Source organism: Carya illinoinensis, chromosome 11 (assembly GCF_018687715.1).
Source record: "Carya illinoinensis cultivar Pawnee chromosome 11, C.illinoinensisPawnee_v1, whole genome shotgun sequence".
Taxonomy (NCBI): Eukaryota; Viridiplantae; Streptophyta; class Magnoliopsida; order Fagales; family Juglandaceae; genus Carya; species Carya illinoinensis.
In genome coordinates, this window is record NC_056762.1 from 1,247,332 (window position 1) to 1,265,330 (window position 17,999).

The 17,999-nt window shown below is 36.3% G+C and overlaps 1 protein-coding gene across 1 annotated transcript; it reads left to right on the forward strand.

The window, feature by feature from the left end:
- The first annotated feature begins 1,815 nt into the window (after positions 1-1,815).
- LOC122280538 (probable inactive purple acid phosphatase 27) lies at positions 1,816-7,382 on the forward strand. Its single transcript, XM_043091484.1, has 12 exons — positions 1,816-2,131; positions 2,627-2,718; positions 3,010-3,079; positions 3,177-3,299; positions 3,507-3,599; positions 3,823-3,952; positions 4,561-4,642; positions 4,726-4,858; positions 5,642-5,847; positions 5,938-6,063; positions 6,500-6,803; positions 6,970-7,382. The coding sequence occupies exons 1-12, from the start codon at positions 1,922-1,924 to the stop codon at positions 7,273-7,275; spliced, it is 1,875 nt and encodes a 624-aa protein (XP_042947418.1). The 5' UTR covers positions 1,816-1,921; the 3' UTR covers positions 7,276-7,382.
- The last annotated feature ends 10,617 nt before the right edge of the window (positions 7,383-17,999 follow it).

The window sequence follows — 17,999 nt, forward strand, 5'->3', positions numbered from 1 at the left end:
ATCGGTCGACTTTCAGGCATTGTGGTGGAAATGGCAGCCTCGGAATCAAAGCCCACTGGCAGAGGTGGCAGCCTCGGAATCGTGCTGGACTGGTGGAGGTGGCGTCGGGAGGTGGTTGGCGCTCAGGCTTGGACGTGAATATCGGCTTCGTGCCCGACTAAAATCATGGGCAAACCAAGCACGACTCAGCCTCGGAATCGAGGTGGTGGACTGGTGGAGGTGGCGTCGGCGAGGTGGACGGCGCTCAGGTGGAAAAATGTTGGGGGTGAGGTTCATCATCGTTCGAGTTTAGAGAGGGGGCTGCTTTCTTTTCACTCGATTTCAGAGATGGCCGTGTTCTTTTCACTCGGTTTCAGATTGTTGCCTTCCATCCTGTGTAACCGGTTCTACTTGTATTAAGATGTAATAACTGACGTGTCTAAATTCTATTGGCTGGCTGTAAACAGCCCTTTACCAGCCCGACCGCTTAGAAGCGGTTTTGTTGTGCTGCAATGGCACGAGCCCAAGAAACAGGTCCTATTTTCAAGGTGTACCTATCAAGAAAGTGATGCGAGTAAATGCCCTCAGGTTCTGGTGGCCTAGGAGTCATGGTGGTGGTGTTCCCATGTTGAGACGCTAATTTTCTTTTATTTTCTTGAAAATGCGCTATTTCCATTCAATCTACATGCGAAATCTCTGTTTTTGTGGACAAAGGTAAAACAAATCGTTTCGTTGAAAAAAATCACCGTAAAATTAGAAAAAGGTGCCATCTTCAGAGATTACTCATATAATATGTAACTTCAATAAAATACAGATAGATGCCGAGAGGATGAAGAGCTTTGTGATGAAAAGGATCGATCAACATTATTGCTTACCCAACCATCCCCCGCCCACTATGACAGAAATGGTCCAAATTTGTATCGTCCCTCCATGTTAGAACGATGAAGGGTACGTACGTAGGGTCGTCTTGCAATTCCTTGGAGGCTTCTGCAGTGCTGATCTATTCTTATTTGACTAATGTTACCTACAAATTTTAAATACACAAATCTTGTATAAGTCTTTTATAAAAATATGAATTTCATTAAAAATATATATATATTTTTACATTTTTTCAAGATAGGATTTATTTATTTTTTTAACAAAAACCTGCACGAAACTTGTTTGTACAAATCATTTCATTTCTTTTATATATATATATATATATAGACATACATATTTTCGTTTCCGTGTGAAGTGGTAAAGGAGAAAGTCAACCCCAGCCGTTTCACTCAAACAGAAGCATGCATAAAATACATCTTATAATATCAGTTTAATAATATCAAAATAATTAAAAATAATAATAAAAAAGAAGAAATTGCCTGTGCCGTTTGAAATTAACGAGAAAGTCATTATTTTCAGAACGTGATCTTCAATGTTATTAGTTTAAGCTTTGTACCACGCACGTGGGTTTTGAACTATCAGACAACAAAGCATGTGAACATGCACGCTCTTGTGAACCTCAGTTGTGTGCGCTGAGAAAAACAAAACCATGAAATTAATAAAGAAACCAAAGTTTCAATCATGAAATTACACATTTTTTTTCCTTAATAATTAATATTAGAGGAATGTTACACATCATCTCACACTACATATTTTATATATTAAAATATTATTTTTTATTTTTTTATTTTTATTAAACTAATTAAATTATTCTATTTATCATCTATACACTATATATTTATTATAGATAAAATGAAAAAAAATTAAAATAAATATAGTGTGTGAAGTGTGAGGATGAGAAAAAAATTTTCAATTCTCAATTGGCACGAATACGTCGAATAGTCAATATATACGGCAGAATGACAAAAAATATAGTGAGGGGGGAGTCAGAGATGGCCATGGCCGGCTTCTTATATACACAATGGCTGAGGCTTCAATGTAAAGAATGAGTGTTGGATGAATCATGCTTTGGTCGTTTTATACAATGGATAGATTGGTGTCGTTCCTGAGAGTTCCCTTGGTTTTGTTGTTGCTAGTGCGTTGTGTTGCAATTCATGTAGGAGGACATGGAGTTGGTGAGCAGCCGCTGTCCAAGATCGCCATCCATAGGGCCCTCTACGCCCTTCATGATAATGCCTCCATTAAAGCTGAACCGGTCCTTCTCGGCATCAAGGTAACAGAAACTACTGCTACTTCTTCTTCTTCTTCTTTTCATTTTTGGGTTTAAAGAGGTTTACTTAGTTGACTTCTGAAAGTCCTTGTTTGGTTCGTTTTGAAAGGATGGGGAATAAAGAGATTTTGAAAGCTGCTAAAGCATGGAACTATGGAAGTGATTTTATTGTGAACTTAGATCTGCAATTTTAAAGCTTATCTCCTCTCTCTTTCTCTCTAACTTTCTCTGTCTGATTCAACAATCAACATTGAGGGTAATATTAATTTTGAAAGGTATTATTGGCCAAAAAAAAAAGTCTTAAGAGAGCGGATTTATCTATAAATTCAATCGCTTAATGACTAGGGGTACTATCTCATGTTGGTATAGTGGCCATTCATTCATCTGTAACTATTAATGAAGTTGAGACAAAGCCGAAGCAAGTCCCACGTACCTGTTTACTGTGCAAGACACCAACATCTATTTAGTAATCATTTTCTGATTGATTTATATACGCAGGGGGAAGATTCTCAGTGGATAACAGTGAAAATTGACAGTCCTGGCCCTTCTGAAGATGATTGGGTCGCTGTCTTTTCTCCAGCAAAGTTCAAGTAATGTTTGCCTTTGTACCTCTTATGAATTTTCCTCGTGATCTTTCTTACATAGTTTGACTGTTTGGAGTACTGGAATTCAAAAAGTCATATACTAAACTCGGAAAGTAATTGTAAGCCTTAATACTTGGTGTCGCTGAATCCATTAGCAATCGTTTCTGAATGTTTTATAGGACCATAATCATGCTCATTACAGTTGATATTGATAAGTTCTCATTTTAGGATTTTTGTTAATCCATATCTTGGAGCCTGTGGATTGAAAAATATAATAAAATGATCCTATAATGACAGCTCATCTACCTGCCCATCCGATGATGAACCACGACAGCAGGCTCCATATATATGCTCAGCTCCAATAAAGGTATTTGCTAATATATCCTATGCCTAACTCGATTCAATTTTGAACCATTTAAAATTAACTTTTTCTCAGACTAATTAATGGTGGTTTGGATTTTCAGTACAAGTTTGCCAACGATTCCACTGCCGATTATACAAAGACAGGGAAAGCATCTTTGAAATTTCGATTGATCAATCAGCGGTCAGATTTCTCATTTGCATTATTCTCAGGCGGTTTGTCAAATGTAATTTCTTATCTGTCTGCCGTTTTGGTGATTTGTGATCAATTCTATTCTTATTGTTCAAAGCTTCATTATACTACATATTTCCCTCATGGAATTTGTGCTGTACTGGGCAAATTACTTACTTTCTTCTAATTGTCAAGCCTTAATTATTCAGCAAAGCCAAGGACGCCTCAAGTGTTGAACTAAGTTTGTGTTGCTGTATTGCAGCCAAAATTGTTGGCAGTATCAAATACTATAGCTTTTGTGAGTCCAAAGGCACCACTTTATCCTCGCCTCTCCCAAGGGAAGTCTTGGAATGAGGTAAGTTCATTTTGTCTTTTCTGTTCATGGATATTAATTACTAAGCCTACGTACATTATCGATAGAATATTATTTATAACATCGATTATCACTAAGTTTTAGTTTTATTGTGGAAGCCAAAGTTGTCGAGTGTAATGTAGCAATGTTTTGTGTAATTTATTGATCTGGACTTAAGAATATGAGCATTCACATGTCCATAAAATATTGTTATGCTATAATTCAGATGACAGTAACCTGGACCAGTGGCTATAACGTTATTGAGGCTGTACCGTTTGTTGCGTGGGGTCTAAAGGGAGAACCTCAATCTCAAACGCCTGCTGGAACATTGACTTTTAGTCGAAATTCCATGTGTGGTATGAACCACGTTCTCCTCTAATTATGCTACTTTGATGAGGCTGTACCCTTTTATTTTTAAGTTGCTTGATTGGTTACTTTCAAATGAAAACCCTGTTCAGCTAGCAAGCTATTGTAAGCAATATCATGTTGAAAATCCTGACATGCTAAGCTTTTATATGAAACAACTATTCTTTAATCAGGCTCATCCCTTAGTGATTGATAAAAATTAAACAAGAGAACAGAGAAACAAAAGAAAGATAGCAAGGAAGGAAGGAGAATATTATTATGGATTAATACTCGAGAAATTTTTATAATATCTAAATAAATGAGAACTTCTCACCGCATGAGTTGGGAATTGACTCTGTCAAGATTCTATTTTATATCCCTACTGAAGACTACCGTTTGGCCAACCGTTCAGGAGAAATTTGGAAGGCGGGGGTAGAATGTGAAAGAAACACAGAAACTACCAAATTTTACTTAAATACAGAAAACTTGAGAAACTATAGGAAGAAACTAGGAGAAGCATTTGAACTTCTATGTGGACCTAAACAGAGACAATTTACCCAAGAATATGAAAATGACACTAAATCAATGTAATAACAAATCTTGGCTCTCCATTCTGCAGCTCCACCGGCACGAACAGTTGGTTGGCGTGATCCTGGCTTCTTCCATACAAGTTTCTTAAAAGAATTGTGGCCAAACTCACTGTAAGTACCTTAACCAAGAAGCTTTATGTTATGGAACTGCTTAGATTATTGTTCTCAAGGCTCTTATGATGATGGTTATTCAGGTACACTTATAAGCTTGGCCATAGGTTATTTAATGGTTCCTATATCTGGAGCAAATCTTATTATTTCAAGTCATCGCCATATCCAGGGCAGGACTCATTACAGCGTGTTGTAATATTTGGTGACATGGGAAAGGTAGTAGTATTATAAGTCATAGAAAGTATGATAAATGAGGAATGAGTACCTTCTGCTAGTAAACCTTTATTTCTTACTCTATATTTTTATTTCCTGACCTGTTAATATTACTTCCAGTTCCTGTACCTTGAATGATATGGTTTGTTTCCATCATTCCATCTGCTTTCATTCTTTATTTATTGATCAAATGGAATCTGATTACAATAATGAATGATAATTTTTGGTTCTCAAAAGAATAATCTAGAAATTCTCTTTACATATGTTTCGAAAGCCAATGCATTGATCTTTTCTTTCCTACTGCAACGAACTAATACTGTATTATTGGTGGAAGAAATGCATCAAGAAATGTCTTCCTAAGCACGCCTAACCAATTTATGAGTGAAAGTAAAAAGAGCAATGATTAAAGAAACTATTCAACGAGTTTATAAACTGTAATTGTGATTTAGTGCAACAATTATTTCCTATGCAATTGGAGAAGATGAAATCCTAGCAACTGTTAAGCACGTATGTCCTATAGGCTATAGTTGCTTCTCCAAATCTCTGCTTACCAGCGGTACCTCTTCCTTTGGTGTCAATAGATCTTAGAAAGGTTCATTGTTTTTATTCCTTTGTTTTTCCCAGTTCTCATTGTAAAGTGTATTCCCTATCAAGTATCAACTACCAAAAGAATGTTGAATGGACGATAAAAGTTGTCACCAGTAAATTTGTAGCTTTCTAGGCAGATATTATACATTTTCCCAAATTTAAAATATGATATTTACACTTTGTTCCCATGTGTTGCAGGCTGAACGTGATGGTTCTAATGAGTACAGTAATTATCAGCCAGGGTCACTCAATACCACCGATCAACTCATCAAAGACTTGGATAACATCGACATAGTTTTTCACATTGGAGACATCACATATGCAAATGGATACATATCGCAGTGGGACCAGTTCACATCACAGGTCGAGCACATTACATCAACAGTACCATATATGATTGCAAGGTTTGGATACTTGCTGCATTGCATGTAAAAGTTATGTTTGAAGCATAGTTTGGTTATATTGGTTGGAACTCACAAGTAGTACTCCTGCAGTGGCAATCATGAACGAGATGTGCCAGGGACAGGATCCTTCTATGACTCTAATGATTCAGGTGGTGAATGCGGTGTCCTTGCCGAGACCATGTTTTATGTTCCTGCTGAGAACAGAGCCAAGTTTTGGTAAATAATATCGACTCTTCTTTGAGTTATTAATTTTTTATTAGTACTGTGAATTCCCTCTTCAGAGTTATTAGAGGTGCCGTTAGAAGAAATAGTTCAGAAAGATAAACAGTAAATGTTAGTGATCAGGGGGGAGTTGAGATTCAGGCATTGATAACTCAATTTTTCGAAGAGTATTTAGAGTATTGTCTACCAGGTTACTGTCTACAAGAATTGTTAAAGCATGCCAAAATGTGCCAGTATATTGCTTAGTTAATAAAATCTTCTGCACTGGCTTATGATAATTCCCAGTTTTCGAACAAATAAAAAAGAAGGTTATTCTGCTTCTATTAAGGACCATTTTTACAAGTTTCATTTTGAATTGCTCTGCTTGCTAAATCCCACACTGACATGTCCAAACTTCCCTTTTGAAAATCTTGTTGATTGGTCGTTACAGGTATTCAACAGATTATGGCATGTTCCACTTCTGTATAGCCGACAGCGAACACGATTGGAGGGAGGGTTCTGAACAGTACAGATTCATAGAGAACTGTCTTGCATCAGCCGATAGACAAAAACAGCCATGGTTGATCTTTGCTGCTCATCGTGTGCTTGGTTATTCCTCCTCTTACTGGAAGGATGGCTCATTTGGGGAGCCCATGGGAAGGGAAAGCTTGCAAAAGCTCTGGCAAAAGTACAAAGTAGATATTGCATTCTTTGGCCACATCCATAACTACGAGAGAACATGCCCCATTTACCAGGTTAGGAACAATAGAAATCTTCCCATGTTTTGAATGAAAATTTATTTATTTTATTTATATTTCCAGTATTGCCAAATGCTTATTCAATCAAAGGGCAAGCCCTTTCTGTTAGATACTTCACACAAAAGTTTTTTTTTATCACTTAAAGCTTACGTGGGTGATGCAGAATCAGTGTGTGAATAAAGAAAGATCTCACTACTCGGGCACTGTGAATGGAACAATCCACATAGTTGTGGGAGGCGGAGGGAGCCACTTATCAGAATTTGGGCCAGTGCAGCCCACTTGGAGTGTTTACAGAGATGTTGACTTCGGCTTTGTCAAACTGACTGCATTCAATCACTCATCCCTTCTGTTCGAGTACAAAAAGAGCAGTGATGGAAAGGTTTATGATTCCTTCACCATTTCCAGGGACTACAGGGATGTGTTGGCCTGTGTATACGATGGCTGTGAACCCACCACATTAGCTTCCTGATCTAACGTGATTTATTGCTGTATCAGTATGATTGACAAGAAAAATGTTTCAGCATTATTAATGCAATTGATGTCGCCATTACAAAATAAAAAAGAAAGTTATATGCACCTTCTCTTTCCTCCCTTTCCAATAGATTATGTTTAATAATATGGAAGATAATCATTCTGAGCCGTATGTTAAATTGCCAAAGCCCAGAGGAATCAAGTTCAAATTTTTATCAGTACAGCTTTGTATGGACTTTTGGACACCCCATGAAAGATAATCAGTGTTTGATGTATCATTTCAGGCCGAATTCTCTGCTTTGATTCTTAAAGATAGACAAGGAGGTCGCTGTTAATTCTTAAAGAGAAGTGCTACGTTCCCAAAAAAACCTCACAAAAAAAGCTCTCCTTTTTTCCTTTTTCTTTAATGGGTAAGTAACCAATGGCATCGCATCCAAATTCAATGATTAGAATCTATTTTTTCCCACGGAAAGTGGCGGCGCACCCCGCCGGGGGGGGGGGGGGGGGGCGGGGGCTGGACAGCACTCTACAGATCTGTTGTAGCTACCACTAGGGCTGTGCAAATTTTCGAGATTTCCGACTCTGCTCCCAATTCCGCTCCGAATTCGACTCCGACGGAGTCGGAGTAGTCGGAATTCGGAATCGGAGCCACTCCAAAAACGGAGTCGGAGTTCGGAGTCCGGATCTACTCCGAACTTCGAACTCCGACTCCGATGTTTTTAAAAAACAACACAGAAGCAAAACGACGTCGTTTTGCTTCTGTGTTATTTACATTCTTAATTTAAACGACGGCGTTCCTTTAAGATAGGAACGACGTCGTATGGCTGCGGGCTGGGTATAGACTCCGGCCGAGGCTGGTTCTTCACTCTTCAGTTCTTCTTCGTCTCGACTCCCTTCTTCCATTCGCGAAACGCCGAAACATCCCCATTTCTTCTCTCAATCTCGGACTCGTTTTTAATCTTCAATTGTTGGCCACCTCAAAGTCAAAGCTCTCCCAAGCCGTCAACACAGTGCCCGCCGAGTCGCCTGCATCGATTCACCATTACAAACTGGTAAGCCGTAGGCCCGTAAGCTTTGTATTTAGGAATGAAAATTTGGCCACTGATTTTTGCTGGATGTATTTAGGTCCTATTTAAAGTATGTGTTTTGGAAATTGCTGGATGTATCTAGGATAAATTTACAGTAAGAATCATATGCTGTTGAGGTGTAAATGGATTCTTGCGCCAGGTGTTTGAATAAATGCCTCAAAGCCTGAAAAAGCTTTGAGGTCCATCTGTATCTCCCTCTCGGTTCTGTCCATCTGTATCTCCGTGAATGTTACTCAAGAATGTTGAAAATATGGAGGCTTGCTTAATGTTTATTCTCTTTTTAGAATTTCTAGCCTTGAGAGAATATTGAAAATAGCTTAAAAAATATTGAAAATAGCTTAATGTATCTCCCTCTCGGTTGTAATTGCCTTCAATAATTTAATTATGTGCCGTGCGTAAAGTCATAGAAAATGATGAAACTTTCCCAGCTTTCCCTTTCCTTTTCCCTTTCCAGACTAATGCATGTCATTTGTTTCTGATCAACACGATCATGAGTCCTTATTAATTTATGTAATAATATATATATATATATATATATATAGAAAAGTCTCAACTCTCAAGTGCATATATAATGCAGACCACATTGATCTGACGTGTTTCCATCAAGTTCTTACTATGGGTATATATTATCTCTACGTTCAGAAATTTTCATGCATGGTACGTAGCATATTCATTTATTATTTTAACATTATCTCAGAATCGGATCTGTCCATCTTGATTCAACTCTTAGAAAAATAATATATTGGGTATTTTGAAAGTAAATAATTTTGAAGGTAAACTTGCACTTGCAATTTATTGTGGAGTTCCTAGCTAATTAATATGCAATTTATCATACTTGAACAAATCCAAAATGTATATTTTTTTATATTAGCAGTAAACTTCTACATCAATAATATTTCTTTTATATATAATATTCATGTATCAAAAAATGAGTTTGAAAATAGATATTTTTTTTCCTAAATAATGCCCTTCTAAATGCGGTATTCTATTTTTTTAAGTTTTAGGCATTCCTAGCAACAAACACAACAAATGAAACAACTTCAAAATGCAACAACTTCAAAATGCAACAACTTCAAAATGAAACCACCTGCAGGTGCAACAACTTCAAAAGGATTTGGAATCCCTAAAACTTTTATTTATTTCTTTATTTTTAATAGGAAAACCAATATCATTGATAGAAAGAAACATTACAAGTACTTTTTGTCAAGCCACATGGCTTGAGAAACAAACTTGGGAACATTCTCACTCATTCTCATAACTATCAATATGTGAATCCCAACTCAATTTGCCAAATGGGGCCCTATCACACCACAGAAAGTGTGAACCTTCATTATTCTATAAATTGCACCATGAAAACTTTATTAAAGGTGAAGGGGGAAAATAACTATTTTTAAAATGGTACAAGATACATGGTGATTTTCATGTGGCATATAGATGAATTTATATTAACTATTTATTTTATTTTATTTTTCTATTTATATTAACTATTTCTTTTATTTTATTTTTTATAGATATGGAGGCTTCACCTAGTAGAAGGTCAGAAGAGAATCCAAGCCCCACAATCCCGTCACCGACACCGAGATCTAGACCCACTTCTAAAGCAGCTACTTCTTGTGCAAGTAGCCGATTTCCAATGCCAGTAGACATAGAACAGGAGGATGAGTTTAATGAGGATGAGGAGATGGGTATTGGGGATCTACCACCTCCATCTACAACTCCACCTCAACCACGAAATACTAGAAAAAGGTCTTGGACATGGGAGCATTTTACCAGGATTCCTGGTAATCCTGAGAACCCACAGGCCCAATGCCACCACTGTGGGCAACTCTGCAAATGTCATTCAAAGAAGCACGGCACCGCTGTCTTAATAGCTCATCTCCAAGGTTGCCAGCGATATAAAATGTCGAAGGGAGATGCAGCCACTGATCAGACCAAGCTTAGTTACGAAGCTTCTACGACTACTGATGGTACACAGATAAAGAAAATGGTCATCCCTCAATACAGTGAGAAATTGGTGAGGGATATGCTTGCAGAGATGATAATTGAAGATGAGATGCCTTTTACCACAGTCGATAAAAGAGGCTTCCGAAAGTTTGTCAAGACTCTTGAGCCACGATTTCCATTGCCATCACGGTATACGGTGATGCGGGATTGTATGAAGAAGCATGCAAAAGAGAAGGCAGAGATGAAGAAGATGTTCACTACCACTAGCCAGAGAGTGTCATTTACGACTAACACATGGACTTCCATACAGAACATTTCCTACATGTATATCACAGCGCACTACATTGATAGTGAATGGAATTTGAGGAAACGGATTATTGGGTTCAAAGAAATTATTGATCATAAGGGAGCATCAATTGAGGCACTGATGGATGATTGTTTGAAGGATTGGGGAATTCAAAAGGTTTTATGTATTGCAGTTGACAATGCCAGTGCCAATGACACCGCAATTGAATGGTTCAAGAGAAATACGAGTATGAAAGCTGATGTCATCCGCAACCACGAATTTATTCATGTTCGATGTTGTGCTCATATCCTCAACCTTATTGTCAGTGAGGGGTTAAAAGAGGTTGATGATTCCATTACCAGAGTCCGCAACATTGTGCGGTATGTGAGGGCTTCCCCTCAAAGGCTGTCAAAGTTCAAGAAAATAGCAAGCCAGCTTGGAATTTCATGTTCTAAGACATTGTGTTTGGATGTTCCGACTCGATGGAACTCAACATACTTTATGTTGGATGTGGCACAAAAGTACCAAAGAGCATTCGAGCGGATGGAGGTCGAGGATGGGGCTCTTAAGTATGCTTTGCTGGAGTCTGCAGGAAAGGGGCTTGGTGCGCCAGACACACATGACTGGACTAGTGTGGGGTATTTTGTGAGATTTTTACAAGTTTTTTATGATATGACTATGCGGATATCTGGATCCGCATATACAACTGCAAACTTATTCTTCAGCGAGCTCTCAGAGCTTCACTACCACTTGCAAGAAGGTTGTACGGGTTCATGTGGATTATTATCTGGTATGGCTATGAGGATGCAGGCCAAATATGATAAATATTGGGGGGATGTTGAGAAAATAAATAGATTGCTTTTTGTGGCTGTGATCCTTGACCCCCGATATAAGTTGACCTTGATAGAATTTTGGGCAAATTCCACAATGGGGGCAGTGAAGGCTGCACGGTTTATTACAGGGCTTAAAAAGGATCTTGATGACTTATATTCTCACTACAACAATAGTGGTCAACCTTCATCCGCAGCGGGCACCTCACACTCGAGGCCGACACCTCTATTCGATGACCGTAGCTCAGATGACTCATTAAATCCACCTCGTCGAGGTTATAACATTGTGAATCAGTATCATCAGCTCGTTGCAACGAGGAATATTATGCAGTGTACTTCTGAGATTGAACGGTATTTTATGGAAGAGGTCGAGGCACCTAGCGAGTCATTTCAGCTTTTAACTTGGTGGAAGGTTAATTCCACCAAGTATCAGATCCTTTCTCGTATTGCCCGAGATGTGATGGCCATTCCAATCACTACAGTTGCCTCTGAGTCAACATTTAGCACTGGAGGTCGAGTATTGGATTCTTACCGGAGTTCATTGTCACCGTCAACTGTGGAGGCCCTCGTTTGCACACAGAATTGGTTGAGTGATACGCTCATTGGACTAGATACCATTGGCTTTGATGCTGATAGTTATAAGCTTGAATCAGGTAACTTTGTTTGAGTATTTCAATTGATTTATTTAATTCTTTTTATGATTTCATAAATCTATTAACCTTATACTTTTTATGATTTCATAGATATAATTGTGAATCCTAGCATACTTGCCGATGACTGATACTTGGAGTGTGGCTAAGTTGATAAACTAGCGATTAAAAAATATTGGTGAGAAATGATAATCATTTGTTTCTGAATCATTTTTATTTAATCATTTTTTTTTCTTTTTATTGATTGTGACTTTTTATTTTAATTTCAGGTATCACCAACGAGTCAACGACAAACCACGATATATTGAAAGATGTTTTGGAGCACCTCTGTATTGGAAGATGTTTTTATTTTGGTATTGGAATTTGGAAGATGTTCGGAATAGCATTTAAACTATTATCAATGTTTTGGACAATTGTATAAGAGTTTCTTAAAGATGTAATATGTATTATATATATATATATCTATATATCATTTAAAAAAAAAAAAAAAAACTCGGAATCGGAATCGGAATCGGGCGGATGTCGGAGCCCGATTCCGTTCGGAATCCATCGGAACTCCGATCGGAGTTCGAACTCCGAACAAGGTATCGGAGTCGGACTCCGACTCCTCGTCGGAGTCGGAGTCGGAGTGAAACTCCGTTTCCGACTTCAGTTGGAGTCGGAGTTCGGAATTGGCAATTCCAACTCCGTCGGAGTCGGAGCCCAGGCCTAGCTACCACTGTTGACAGTATCACGTTTGCATTGGAAAAGAATGGTACAAAAATCGTGTTGCGTTTTGTTGCCATTGTGTAAAAAAGAACCCTTGTTTACTTATTAGCATTTAACTCGACACTTTCTCTCTTAATGAAATTGAGAAGTGTATAGCTTTTTTACAATTTTATTTTAAACGAGGATTGCTTTTATAAAACAAGTCACATATATTTATTCATATATAAAAATAAATAATAAAATTTTACTTTTTTTTTATTAATTTTAACTTTTTATATAAGTAATAATTTCACCTAATATTATAATAGACATTTGACTTGATCTGAACTCTTTACTCTACTCCATTAATTAAACTTATGCCAGTAAAACGAGACACTGTGTCAACTTGGGTTGGCGATTCTTTCGAAGTCAAAACAGAAAGTGATGCTTTATTATTTATTTATTTATTTATTTTTAATTTCTCTCTCTCTCTCTCTCTCTCTCTCTCTCTCTCTCTCTCTCTCTCTCTCTCTCTCTCTCTCTCTCTCTTTTTATTATAAATAAAACTCTTTCATTCATATAATTGTGTGATCAATATATTGTTTATCAAAATGTAAATTATCTAAAACAAAAGTTGGGACCTCTTCTATCCACACCTTCTCCTCCTCATCCAATATGGCAGTTTTGCCAATTTGTGAGCTAAAACATTAGTATTTCGATGAGAGTATTGGACCTTCCATCTATTACATCCTTTGAGACTCTTCCTCATCTCTTCAACAATGCTGCCAATATATGATAAATTTTCTACTGGAGCATTAATTGCTTTTATGATAACTTTAGTGTCACCTTCAAATATGACTTTATCAAAATAAAGATCCCTGCACAAATCCATAGCTTTTCTAAATGCATAACATTCAACTGTAACTGGTGTTGCAACATTTTGTTTCCGTTCATGACAAGCTACCATAACCTCTCCCCTTTCATTTCTAATTATCACTCCCACACCCACCTTCTTTGCTTTAACATCAAATGCTGCATCCCAATTGGCCTTTATCATGTTCTGCTTTGGTGGGTTCCATTTTTTTCTCCCCCCCCCCTTTCTGCACTATTCAATCCCTTTGGTATAGACTGAACTAAATAATACTAATTCAAGTCCTCCTTTGCTAGTCTGATAACACAACTTGGACTAACAAACTTTTGTTTGAAAATAAACTTGTTTCTTCTGATCCACAAGCTTCTCATAATAGCAGCCATCTCTTTTATTTCAAATTTATTGAGCTTATATGATAGCTTATCCCATAAACCAACAAATCTTCTTCTTCAATTCTCCATTTCTACATGATCTTCGAGTACAAGCATCATTTGCAGCAGGACAAGACCATAGCACATGCATAACATTCTCATATTTTTTGAAACAAACTGGACACCTTGAATTATCACATACTTTTTGAGCAAATAAGTTGCTTTTTGTAGCCAATAGATTATTACCTGCTTTCCACAAAAATAGTTTCATCTTACTAGGCAAATTCAGGCTTCAAATGTGTTTCCATCAAGCATCTAACTCAGTACCTCTAGAAGACTCCCCTTGACACCTCTTTGATCTATCTTGTTCTAAAAAATAGGCACTTTTCACACTGAATAAGCCTTTATTAGAGGGATCCCAAATCAACTTATTCTCAACCTTCTTTCTGCTCAATGGGATACAACATATCTGATTAGCCTCCTCTTCTCTGGAAATGGATCTAATTAAATTTTCATTCCACTCCTTCTTACCCTTTACCATAAGCTCACTGACTTTTGCTTCTCCATTTAACTTAAAAATTGGAGACTGTACCTTATAAGAAGAAGGAGTAGATAACCATCTATGATTCCAAATACGTATCATATTACCATTTCCCACCCTCCACCTTAATCCTTCCTTCAACTACCCAATAGCACTCCAAAGACTTCTCCAGATCAGTAAAGGTAAGGAACCTAGTGAAAGGCGGTCTTGCATTTTCTCGGAGACTTTCAGTACTCTTATGTTTAGTTGCTATAAGAAGGTGAAGGAAAAGTGGATTAATATCTTTTGCATGAACACATTGAAGAAATTTATAAATCTAACTCATCTCTTAGAATATGTTCAAAAAGAGAAGTTTGTTCCAACCTTATAAACATGTTCAAGACCTTATCTACAGGCAATGTAAGATTTATTCATCAACATCCTCCCTCACGTGCATGTCAATATTTTTTCCTGGTTCTTATCATGAGGTAAGTAGTGTGGATTCACATTCCTTTTGTGGTATGCTCTAATACTATTAAGAAATTCATGGACCTAACTCATCTCTTAAAACCGGTTCAAATAGACATGTTTACTCCAATCTTATAAACATATCTAAGACCTTATCTACAGGTAATGTGAGATTTATTCCTCAACACATATTATAATCTTGTTATTTATACATACAATAGTTAAATTCATGCATTTACTTAATTAGTTTCCTTTTATTTTTCAAACTTTGATTACCAAGAAAAAAATAAATTCCCCTTGGCATGAGTAGTCAATATAAAGCGCTGCTTGACAAAACTATTGTAAGAGGACTTGAGATGATGGATGTAAGACCCAAGCCCCTGCGCGACCCAAACCAGATTCAGTCTACGTTATAGAGCCAAAACGACATCGTAGTGGTAAGTTTTTTTTTTTTTCCCCTTTCAGTTTCATCCTTTCCCGATTGTTTCTCCTTGTTTTCACATTTAGTTCCTCTATTTTTCTCCCTCAAATCCTTTCTCCTCTCTCTTTTCTTTCAGTTATCTCTCACTAGTTTTTTGCTCTCAACTTCTTGGCAAAACCGTGCTTCTAATTTGTTTTCCTTGGAGTTTTAGTGCTACTTTTTGAGTAGATTTTCAACGGTGTTGCTGGCTTTTGTTTAGGTATAACAGTAAAGAATATCGATGGGTGCGGAGTAGAATTTAAGAAGATTTGGATATTTTGTTTTGTGGAGTTGTGAATGGAGAAGAGGTTGACGTGGTTATTGCTTATTTAGTTGAGTTTGTGGTTGTTTGAGTCTTGGGTTGTTGTATTGGTATTGATATTTCTATTATTTGAGTTGATGGTTGTTGATGGGTGTATAGGTTAGTATTGAAGTGGGTATATGGTAGATTGGGTTGAAGTGTGGGTTGTTCGGGGATTATTATGTGGTTGTTTGGTTTGCGTTAATGTGCTGATATTTGATGTGGAATTATGGATTTTAATTAATTAGATCGAAGTGGCGATTGTAGGTATTTAATACTTAGTGTATATTTATTTTTTATGAATAGGTGACGAGACTAATAGAGGTTGAATTCAAGGCATTGATAATACACTACAGGAAGCAAGTAAGCGGAGTTCCTATGCTAGATTTGCATAAAAAAAAACAAAAGAAATGAATTGAGGCTGGTTTGTAAAATGGGCATTATTATGTATTTTTAAAAGAAAACATGAAAACAACCTCAATATATGTGTTTTGCATTCACTCATGAAAAATATGTACGAAAAGAAAAATTCTTTCTGACATGAATAGTGTAGACATGAGCAATTTTTGACATGTTTATGAAATATGCAAAAGAGAGAATATGAAAATTGAGTTTTTATTTTTATTTTTTATACATGTTTTAAGAAATGTTTTAGATATGTTATTAATCATTAGAAAATGATATGAATGTATTCAGCACATGGTTTACTATGATATGAATATGAAAAACTTTTGGCATACTTATATGTTATTCTGATTCTGAATATGGTTTTGATATGATGATACTGGTTCACGTGATATGGTTGGTACCAACATGATATGATATGAGTGCAACCACTTTAGAAACAAAGTGGTCTTTTATGTGTTCTTTCCTGTGTATACACTCAGGGCTCCGATATTGAAAAAGGAAAAGTTTCACAATATGATACTGTCTGATTTAGCCACCGGGGATAGCACAACCCTACCACGGGGGTTAAACATGGTATATGATATAATATAATACGATATGATATGATAAGATGAGGATATTCAGTTATGTTATGCCAAAGTGGTTTTTAAATATGAACAGTTGTTTTATTCTGAATATGAAAAGATTGAAATGTCGCTTTGTTTTTCCTAATAATATGTTTTCAAATCTACATATGAAAATGAAATTTTTTCGTTTCCTGCATATGAAACTCTATGAAAATGCTCATGTTGTGCACACTAGTATATGTGCTTCGCTTATTGACTTGTTGATAACTCATCCCCTTATTTTCAATTTTTTTTTTCAGATGATATGGAGGGTACAACTGAGGATCAAGAATAGAAATTTGTGAGTGTGGATGTGGAAGGTTAAGATGATGGAAATAGAGTGTTGAATTCTTTAGGGTACTGTTAATAGAAGGACTTTCTGTTATTCTTTAGATTTGTTATTATTTCTAGACTTAGTAAGACTTACGGGTTCTTTTTTTTTTTTTTTTTCCAGTTATTTTGTTGGGACAAATGGGAAATTGTGGACCCTTCGATTTATGTTATTCATGGAAATGACTATATGGACATCTTTAAGCGTTAGTTGTGGAAAATATGATATTGTTTATTTTTTGAAGTTTTTGAGGATTTTAGATTTGATGAGATGCAAGTTTACAAGTGACGGGTAGTAATTCTCCGACCCCTATGGGATCGGGGTGTTACAATGGAAATTAGAATATAATAGAATTGCAAGGGAAATGAGAGGAGGATGAGAGAAGATCTTTGGGTACTATACTTTTAAGATAATTCTATGTATCACACTTTTATTCTATTGTGATAAGGTGATATTGCCCATTAACTTTTAAAATTTTCTTTTCAACTAATAGTGATAAAAGTAACATATTTTATATGACGGAAAGAAAGTGTACGTGGAAGTATGTAATGTCTAGCATTACTCACACTTTTTATCATGACTAATGCTACTACATACCACATTCACATTTCACTTGTATCTCATTATGTAAATTGTGATAGCTTTTATCATCCTGTGAATCATATTTTATTTTTATTTTTTAAAAATCTAAAAGTTAAAAGATAATGTCACATCTTAATAGTGGGATGTGAGTTTAGTGTGCAAAAATTTCTTTTTAGTATCCTCAATGTTAGATTAATGTTAGATTGAATCAAAGTTTATATATCTATTTATAAAGAAAGTATATAAAGATAAGATAAATCAATAATTATAAAAATTCAAATCTTTAGATCAAACATCCTAATTGGAATAATAATTTAATC